This window comes from Triticum dicoccoides, chromosome 4B (genome assembly GCF_002162155.2).
Source record: "Triticum dicoccoides isolate Atlit2015 ecotype Zavitan chromosome 4B, WEW_v2.0, whole genome shotgun sequence".
Classification (NCBI taxonomy): Eukaryota; Viridiplantae; Streptophyta; class Magnoliopsida; order Poales; family Poaceae; genus Triticum; species Triticum dicoccoides.
In genome coordinates, this window is record NC_041387.1 from 673,170,845 (window position 1) to 673,180,474 (window position 9,630).

The 9,630-nt window shown below is 45.2% G+C and overlaps 1 protein-coding gene across 1 annotated transcript; it reads right to left on the reverse strand.

The window, feature by feature from the left end:
- Positions 1-6,126: 6,126 nt before the first annotated feature.
- On the reverse strand, positions 6,127-7,111 carry LOC119294293 (germin-like protein 8-5). The gene is made up of 2 exons (XM_037572506.1): positions 6,942-7,111; positions 6,127-6,827 (listed from the first exon to the last, which is right to left on the reverse strand). The coding sequence occupies exons 1-2, from the start codon at positions 7,060-7,062 to the stop codon at positions 6,259-6,261; spliced, it is 690 nt and encodes a 229-aa protein (XP_037428403.1). The 5' UTR covers positions 7,063-7,111; the 3' UTR covers positions 6,127-6,258.
- Between the last annotated feature and the right edge of the window lie 2,519 nt (positions 7,112-9,630).

A 9,630-nucleotide genomic window follows, 5' to 3' on the forward strand; every position in this document is an offset into this window, starting at 1 on the left:
TTGTGGCGTGAGTGTGGTTTGAACATACAGGGGATGCATGTGTTTATATAGGCGCAGAACTCATGAGCAATAGACAAAGTCAAGTGCAACCGATTGAAATGGTCTCTCGGTGCTGATTAAACTATTTTGCATAACTTTACAAGTTCCCTTTAAGACACGTTTTCCCTTCAAAGAAGCAATGCAGCGTATACAGCCAGGCTACTCTATATGGGGAAACTCTCTCTAATTATGAATGTTTCTCCATCTCACCGAGTCGTCCCAGTGCATGCAGGGCTGGTTCCAGGAAAAGTCACCACCCATCACTATTAAGGAAAATATTTTTAAGATAAGAAACACCGGCAAGAGAAGTAAATGAATTCCACTAGAGTAATTAGATACAGTATCATATATTTGGTCATAGTCTGAACCGGTGACCTGGTGCGCATGCACGGAGATTAGTCAAAGAGCAGTTGAGGAAAGCCATCAGTCGTTTTCTAGCTCGAGGTCATACTATGTCACCTATTCGTGCGTGGGCTTGATTCATATGGGTGCACACATGACTTCTAATGACATATAGACTGACTACTGCTCCTGTTCTTTCCAGAAGTCGATATAGAATAATGTGTGCAATCGAGCTTTTCAAACTATGAAATTATATATTTGCCTATAGATTTGTTACAAAATCAAGCAACATAAGACAACGCGGCAGATTGTGTGTGAACAAGGAAGAAACTGAGGCGCGTCGATCCACACATTAATCTACCTAATACATATGCTATATGTAGCAGCCCCTGTACGTTACCATCACGTCAATCTGATATTTACTTGGTCAGATGTCTCTCGAAGTGGTTGAGTATTTGCAGGAAGAAGCAGCGGCATTAGTGGACTAAGTGCCCAACCATAAGGAGAGCTGCCACAGAGGCCATGATTATGGAGAGCAGGAAATTTTCATATGATCTTAGCAAGACTAGTTAACATATTGGAAGGAGTTTTATCAACCTGTTCTATCGAGAAGTTATTATAAAATATATGCAATCTATCTTTTCAAACTATGATCACTAATATAAACAAAAATTATATTTTCCAACAGATTTGTCATGAAATCCAGCAACATAAGACAACGCGGTAGCTAGTGGATTGTGCCGACAAGGAAGAAATCGTGGTGCGTCGATCCATGCACGAATCAACCTTAATACAATTGATATATGTAGCAGCCCCCGTTATCATCATGGTAGTCAGATATATATTTACTTGTGCAAATTTCTCTCGCAGTAGTTGAGTATTTGCAGGAAGAGGCGATGACATTAATGGACCTGCCTAACCAAAAGGAGAGAAATGACGACCTTAGTAAGAGTAGTTATCATCCTCGTGCTAAAAGTTTTATCATGACCAGTTCAGTCCATAAACCTAACAATCTCGGTTGGCTTTCCTACCTAGGTTCATGACACCAAACTTCACCTGCCCCCCTTTTGTTAGAGTAAACAGTGTCCAGTTACTAGGCCGGGTGGCCACACATAAACTGATTAATTTGTCAGAGGTGCGCCTTGGTAGGTTTGTGAAGGAAAAGATTAAGATATTTCCATCAGACAAATAAAATGCTTCTATCACAAGCTTTTTACAAAGAACCAACTCAGATAATAATCTTTTCTCGTATATTTATGCATACTGTCTATATATGTCGGAGCTGATTTCTGGAACCTGGTTTGGTGTGCCTAGTTTCTGAAATGTAGCAAAAATCATATTTCTAGTTCTAAATTTAAGAAGAAAAAATAACAATCATAAGTTTTTTTAGAGAATGAGCCTCCTCATCAATTTCCATTAAACAAACCGCTAATCAAATTTACAAGGTTTTGGAACCAAAAAGAAGCTAAAACAAGACATGCAGGAAAATAGAGCTATCGGCAACCAAAAGAGCAGGTTCACAGCAGAGGAACAATAAACTAAGTCACACATGCACCAGAAAGGGAGAGACCACAAGAACAACTCTACAAACAAACTTTTCCACATTCAACTTTTCACACCACAACCCTGAGCACAACCGGGTTCCAACCATGGCCTCAAGCATACTCCTCCTGAATCACTAGATTGATCTTTAAGACCCCTTCTTCAACCCTTCCTCCATCTCGTCGTTTCTGCAAAATGCTCCAACTATTAGGCTCCAGAATACAACAACATGATCATCTAGGATTTTTTATATTAAAGCAAGCAGAGTTCCTAGTTTCCGTATTATCCAATGAATTGTTGTCTCCCCCACAGATAACCAATTTCCACTGAGGCACGGGAAAAGAGTTAATCCACACACTAGACAATGGCGCCAACTATAACAACGGTGACGGCATGATCAATGGGGACAACGATGACCCCAATGACGGATTATATAATTTGGAGGACGAGGAGGAAGGAAGCCTCGGCCCCGATGAGTATGATGCTTTCGAGCAACCCCTTGAGGTACCCCCAGCTCGAAACTCTGTGCAAGCGATTGGCTAGTACGACCAAAAGCATCAAAAAGAAGTACCAACGTCTCAAGACCGAACAGGATGAGCTAAACGACATATGGACTGAGCTCCTTAGGGCCGAGCAGGCTCGAGGACAAGCTCGAACAGACTGGTGCTAACAGATCTTCCCATGCAGAAACTTGCTGGACTAGTTGGATGCGGATACCCAGGACGACGCGCTTTCAAACCATGATTGGGTTGAAACCCTCCAATGTCTTCCCCAGGACAGAGATCGATAGGCAGGCACATAAAAATATGCCCTCGAGACGCATGGAGCCCGAGCTGGAGTCAATTCACCATGGACCACCACGAGATACGAACCCAAGGAGAAGATGCCCTTAAGGTCCAAAAACCCACACCAATCAATTTACAAGTCCAAGAAACGCCCACCTGCTGGGCAGACGGGATATTTGACGTAGCTAGCAAAGAACGGTGATGTGTGCGACTACACTTGCGACCTTACAGTAACCATGTCGGACGTACGCCACACGACTGCAAGAGTCCGAGGAGCTACACACCCTCAGTGCTTTACTTATGAGGTCATGCAACACCGATTCCCTGCTATTCCCGTTGGAGGTGTTGGATTTCCTCGAAGAGGAAGGGGTGATGTAGCACAACAAAAAAGTATTTCCCTCAGTTAAGAACCAAGGTTTATCTAACCAGCAGGAGTCTACAAGCTCGCAAGATAAGCAGCACCCGCACTCAAATAAAATAAATGATTGCACCCAAGTCGGTAAGGGGGTTGTCAATCCCCTTGTCATTACAAGGTTAAAAGCAAATAGTGATAAACAGTGACGGAAAATGGCAAAATAGTAAAGAGAGTAATAGAGAAACACAAAGAATAATACAGAATGGAACCGGGGGCCATAGGTTCAATACCGACTTCTTTCTCGAAACCTAGTAATGACATCATAAACAAATTACTGTTGGGCAATTGACAGATAAGCAACATTCATACTATGATCATTATGGCATAATCTTGTATAGGCATCACGTGCATGACAAGTAGACCGTAATCCAACTGCATCTACTACTGTTACTCCACCCCAAGACCGCTATCCAACATGCATGTCAAAGTATTAAGTTTGCAAGAAATAGAGTAACGCAATAAGCAAGATAACACGATGTAGCTCGACAGAATGAAACCTAGCAATTAGATCAATTCCCATTGTTTTATCCATAGTAGCAACAACACATCATGTGCATTTGCCCCTTTTTGTCACTGTTCAAGATCACCATGAGGTTGAACCCAGTACTATGCATCACCCCGTCTGAAGCATTACCCATCTATCTTCGCCAGAGAAGACAAATAAGTCGAAAAGCATACATAGCTACTCAATCATACAACAAAGAAACTTCAATTATGTTCAATGAAAAATTTGATCATAAATCCACAAATCATCGAACCACAACAAACACACCATAATAACTACATCGGATTGATCTTAGAGGAGAACATTATATTGAAGATTATAGTAGGTCCTGAAGGAACTACTCATATATAATTATGCAGGCAGCAAGGTTGATGAAGATGGATACCCCAATGGTTTCCCCTTCCGGCAGAGCTCCAAAACAGGGCTCCAGATAGGATCGCTTCGGAACAGAGTCTTACGGCATCGATAAAATTCTCTCGTTTGTCTCCCTTAGGGTTCCGGGAATATTGGAAATTTATAGGCCAGGAATTATGTCAAATGGAGCACTAGGCCGGGGCCCCACAAGACTGGGTGGCACGACCAGTGGGTAGGCGTGCCCCCTAGGATTATGGGCCCCTCATCCATCTTCTAGTCAACTACGTTGTCCACGCGTCATAACCAATGGTAGACATGATTGGGAAGAGAAGTCATCCTCTCCCTCCTACCGCGCCACCACTGCGAAGCGACCGGGGGGACCCTCTATCCCACTAGCTCTGGATGCCGCTTGAGGTCGCCCAGCTGTCTGTGCAGATGGCGGGGCCTCTGGGTCTTCTTGCCCATGCAAGGATGGTGCAGGCCGGTGCCCCGGGCCAGAGCGTGGCGCTGGCTAGGCGCCACAACGGGTAGACGTGGTGCTGCGACGCCCTGCTGCCCAGTTGTCCTGCAGATTGGTGGATGGGTGCGCCTGGGCGCTTGCGATGGTTGTGTTCTGGGCTACCAAATCAATATCCAGATGTCGCAGGCCGAGGGCGGCCAGGGCTCCGGGCGGCTGCCCCGCCGTGGACTCGGCTGGTGGCGGTGGAGGCTTAGCAGCGGTGGGATGGAGGGTGGGCTGGTTGGCTTCTGTTGCTCCAGCGGTGGACAACGGCGAGCAGCCCATGCAAGCTTCCCTGGTGAGCAGTTTTAGTTTATGGCGGCGATTTACGGGGTCGTCCTCACTGACGGTCAGGTGTCGTTGGTGGCCTCGCGTGGAGCTGCACCCGCCGCCGAGGTGGGGTGGCACATGGGGTGTTTGGTGGGAAGGTTCGCGAGAGTGATATGGGCGACGTCAATGTGGTCGGGCGACCCGTCGCCGACAGAGGCGTGTGCCGGTCATGGATGCGTCCCCTCCCCCCCTTACCATGCCCCGTGTGCATTGCCATAGCTGCGATGGTGTTCAAGGCGGGATGTATGCTTCAGTCCTGTCAGTTGGGGGATGCCTTTTGGACCAAAGCCATACACTTTGGCTGGTCTAGGAGGGGTTTGGAAGCAGCGCAGCGATTTTATTCTCAGATTCTATCTGAAGGGTTTGCGATCGTTGTGGAAATCCCATTCTCGCTACGGGAATTATTTTGTCCGAAAGAAAAAGAAATACCAAAGTTTCAGAATTTACGCTCTATTTTGAAAAAGCCCATTCCTTTTTTGGGATAGTTTGCCCTAGCGGTGTTGGTAGGCGGAGCATGCGTCTCAGGTGCGGGCGGGCAACAATGTCCACACAAGTGGCTCGGTTGCGGGTGTTTAGCGGAGCTAGGGTGTGATGGAGTGTGTGAACGCTGAGGTACATCACTTGCCCAGTCCATGTATTGGCCGATGGTGTCGGCGTCCGTTGACATCGTATCCTTCCTATAGGTTCTGTCTCGGTGTTTTGACTCCTTTCATCTTGCTCCGGATGAAAACTTGATCTGCATGATCGGTCGGTGGCCGCTATCAGTGGTTGTACCATTTTACGAGGCACCATTTTGGAGTCCTGGCTTCATTGTTGTCCATCTCACCTCTCTGTTCTGGTTCATGGTGGATGTCTCCGTCGGCTCCAAACGGTCTTCTTCGCATATCTGTAGTTAGCTTGCTAGTCGGTGGGGTGGTGTGTCGGTGCCCGGCACCTTTGTATCTTGTCTTGCGTGTGTGTTGTGTGTAGTGATGGCGTGTGTTTGTATTGATCTACTCGGTTGTAATGCAGTGATGGTTGCTTTATTATAATATAAAGCCGGGAACCCCTTTTTCATCATAACAAATGGCAGGCATTATAGGACCTCACATGTATTGCACACCAGCACTATATATGTAGAATTTCCCGAGGTGTTCAACCAAACCAGCAAACTGAAATTAAATTACTAAATAATCATTTATTGTATCGGAGAAGGGGAAAAGAACCCTGAATTTTTGTTTGTTATGGTAAATATGACGCATAATAACCAAAGTAGCATACGACATCATATCAGATTGATGAAAAAAGATATTGTTGATTATTCATAACACTGAAATACATACATGGCTTACAGACACACAGCGACATGACATATTCTCCATTTATTTTATGGATAAGGATGCTTGAGAAATTCAACCAAATCCTTGGTTTATGCGATAATCTTCCGTGTGATCAACAAATGTCTGACTTAGTTGTGGTTGTTCTCCCAAAATTGAGCCTGCAGATAGTCTATTGTATTCTTTTCTACCTGAAATGCCTTGGCAAGAACATCATCTGATATTGGTGGGTCCGACCCAAACACTGCATTGGCGATTGTGATAGCCCCTGGGTTCTGGCTGCTGAGCGCGGCAATTGCAACAGCGGGCTGGTGGGGGCTGGGGTTGAATTGGAAGTGGATGAGCCCCACGGGGAAGACAAACACATCACCTTTGTTGAGCACCTTGGAGAGGAACTTGTTTCTGTTGGGGGCGGGCTGGTTGGATGTGACAAAGCCAACATAGAGTGTCCCCTCGAGCACCGTGAGGATCTCAGTGGCGCGAGGGTGCGTATGTGGTGGGTTCTGACCCAAGGGAGCATAGTCGATGCGTGCAATTGAGATGCCGAGGGTGTTGAGTCCAGCAATCTGCATGACGTTGATCAAAGTGACGTTGGATCCAACCTTGTTGGTCACCCTAGGCTTGTCGAGGTTGGCTGCCTTGAAGAAGTCGTCCGCGTTAACTTCCATCGGGTTCTTGCAAACAAACCCATTGACACGCACTGGTGCATACAGGAGATGTAACATGTAAACTCAGATCTTACCAAGCTGTTTCGACTTGAATATAATTTCCAGAAATTCATTTGGTGAAAACATGACGAGAAACCGGATAGTACCTGGTGAATGCATGTCGGCGACACAAAAGTCCTGGAGTGGGCCAGGGTCGGAGGCAATGGCCTGCCATGAGACCAAGGCAAGAAGAGCAGCAAGGAGAAGGATGGAAGAGGAGGTTGCCATTTGACTTTAGTATCGTTGGCTCTTCTTTTCTCTTGTGTTCCTGTTTGTGTTTGTGGGCTGAGTGATGCTTTGAACATGCAGGGTGTGTATGTGTTTATATAGACGCAGTGAGCCGTGTGCGAACTCAGGAGCAATAGACATAGTCAGGTGGAACCCACCAACAGATTGAAATGGTCTCTTGCTGCTGATTAAACTATTTTGCATAAACTTTACATGCTCCCCTTTACACGTTTTCCCTTCAATGATGCAATGCAGCGTATACAAATAGATAAAGCAACTCTATGTGATGTACGACTGAGTAGTAACTATGACTGTTTCTTCATCTCACCCGAGTCTCCACAATGCATGCAGGGCTATTTCCTGGAAAAATTCGCCACCCGTCACCATTATTAATTAAGGAAAAGATTTACAAATAACTATCCGGCAAGAGAAACAAATGAATTCCACTAGTTTAATTAGATATCTAAGTATCCTGCGTTTCTATCATGCTACTATCATATACCAGGTCATAGTCTGAACTGGTGCACACAAAATCAGTCAAAGAGCAGTTAAGAAAAGCCAAGTCATGGAAGGCAATCAATCGTTTTCTAGCTCGAGGCCGACATGGGTGCATGAAGTCACCTACTAATGCGTGAGCTTCATGGGTGCATGACTTCTAAAGACATATAATGTGACTACTAGTCCGGTTCTTTCTGCAAGTTTGTATAGAACGCATAAAATCAAGCTTTTTAAATTATACAATTATATACCAACAGATTTGTCATGAAATCTATGCACCTGCTATTTGTAGCAGCCCCTGTTATCATCACGTTAGTCAGATATTTACTTTGTCAAACTCTCGTAGTGGTTGAGTATTGCAGGAAGAAGCCACGACAATAGTGAACGTGCCTATCTAACCAAACGGAGAGCTATGACCATGTAGCTGAGCAGGAACATCTCGTATCATCTCAGCAGAGTAATTTGTTTCCTCTTGCTACGAGTTTAATCACGACCACTTCGTTGCATATATAAATCTAACAATCTAGTTGGCCTTCCTGACTAGGCATTCAACACACTAGTAGAAAAGGGGGCAATGGTCCAGGCCGGGTCAGCCCATTAGTCCCTGTTCAATCCAGAACCGGGACCAATGGGGGCACTGGACCCGGTTCGTGAGCCCCGGGGGCCGGCCGGGCCACGTGGGCCATTGGTCCCGGTTCGTCTGGAGCTTTTGGTCCCGGTTGATGGGACGAACCAGGACCAATGTGCCTTGGTCCTGGCCCACCACCATTGGTCCCGATTGGTGGCCTGAACCGAGACCAAAGGCTTCCCTTTAGTCCTGGTTCAAGCCACGAACCGGGACCAATTAATTGCCTATATATACCCCTCGCCCGCGAGCAGAGCACTCACTGCTCTGTTTTTCGTGGCCGGCGAGGAGAGAGCTTTGTGGTGCTCTAGCTCACCTCCTATGCACACGAGGTGTTCGATGGAATGTCCGAGGCACACTACTTAACCTTTCTCCTCTTCAAGATCGACCTCCTAGCTCCATTTTCCTCAATATTTGTCTAGGTTTAGCGGTCTGTCACGTCCCGTCCCCGTCTTCACCGCTGTCGATCGCCCGCGCCGATCTCATCGCCGGCACCACCGTGGTGAGCATCTTGTTCTTATCTTCTTTCTGAAAGGAAAAAAAATTCTTACTTGTATATTTATATAGATACTTGTATAATTTTCTTACTTTTATTATTGCATCTTATATAGTGCGATGGTTTTGGTATCCGCCCCCGTCGGTCCTCGTCATGTCTATGATTCGGATGTGGTATATATTATCTTTTCATAACTATTGGTTCATCTATTGTTTATTACAATTATGCCGACCAACGTGACATAGATTTTATTTATCTAGGAGGTTGTTGAACCGAAAATTCCAACCGACCCTATTGTCGAGAGGTTAAATTTAGTTGAAGAAGAAAACAATTTCTTGAAGGAAAAAAATAGAAAAATTGAGGAGGAGAAGATGATATTGGAGTTGCATGTTGCGGATGTCGTGGATGATCACAAGATCAAGATGGATGCAATGCGCTTGAAGATTAGAAAGATTAGAAAATATGCCATTCATACCGAGGCTTGGTATCATTATGCCGTTGGATCAATTGTTACATTGGTTGTGATTATGATCGCATTTGTTTTCGCATTGAAATGTTTTAAATAGTTTCAGTGTATGGTTTAATTAATTTAGACGCTCTGCAGAGCTTTATGTTGTTAGATGAGAACTATGTATGTACTTTGGTTTTAATGTGATGATGAACTTCTATTAATTTGGTCACTTAATTATCTATTCATGATGTTCTGTAATGATTTTTGACACACTTAATTATAGAGTTAAATACACCACAGGTGTCTCAACTTATCCGGCGCGGTCACTTTGGTGCCTAAACTTGTAAAATACGCAAAATTGGTGCTATAACTTGTTCGATTGTTCAAATACGGTGTCTCCATCCGTATCTGGGTGTATGCACTGCCCACATGGCGTGCCACCATGGCATTGGCCCACATGTCAATGGAGGTGAGTGGAGCATGTTGGTTGTTTTACAG

What these genes read in the sequence shown, in the direction of transcription:
- LOC119294293 (XM_037572506.1), bottom strand. Translation starts at nt 7,062, where the DNA reads ATGGCAACCTCCTCTTCCATCCTTCTCCTTGCTGCTCTTCTTGCCTTG. An exon ending in CGCCGACATGCATTCACCAG is followed by an intron (nt 6,828 to 6,941) that starts GTACTATCCGGT and finishes TGTATGCACCAG; the next exon opens with TGCGTGTCAATGGGTTTGTT.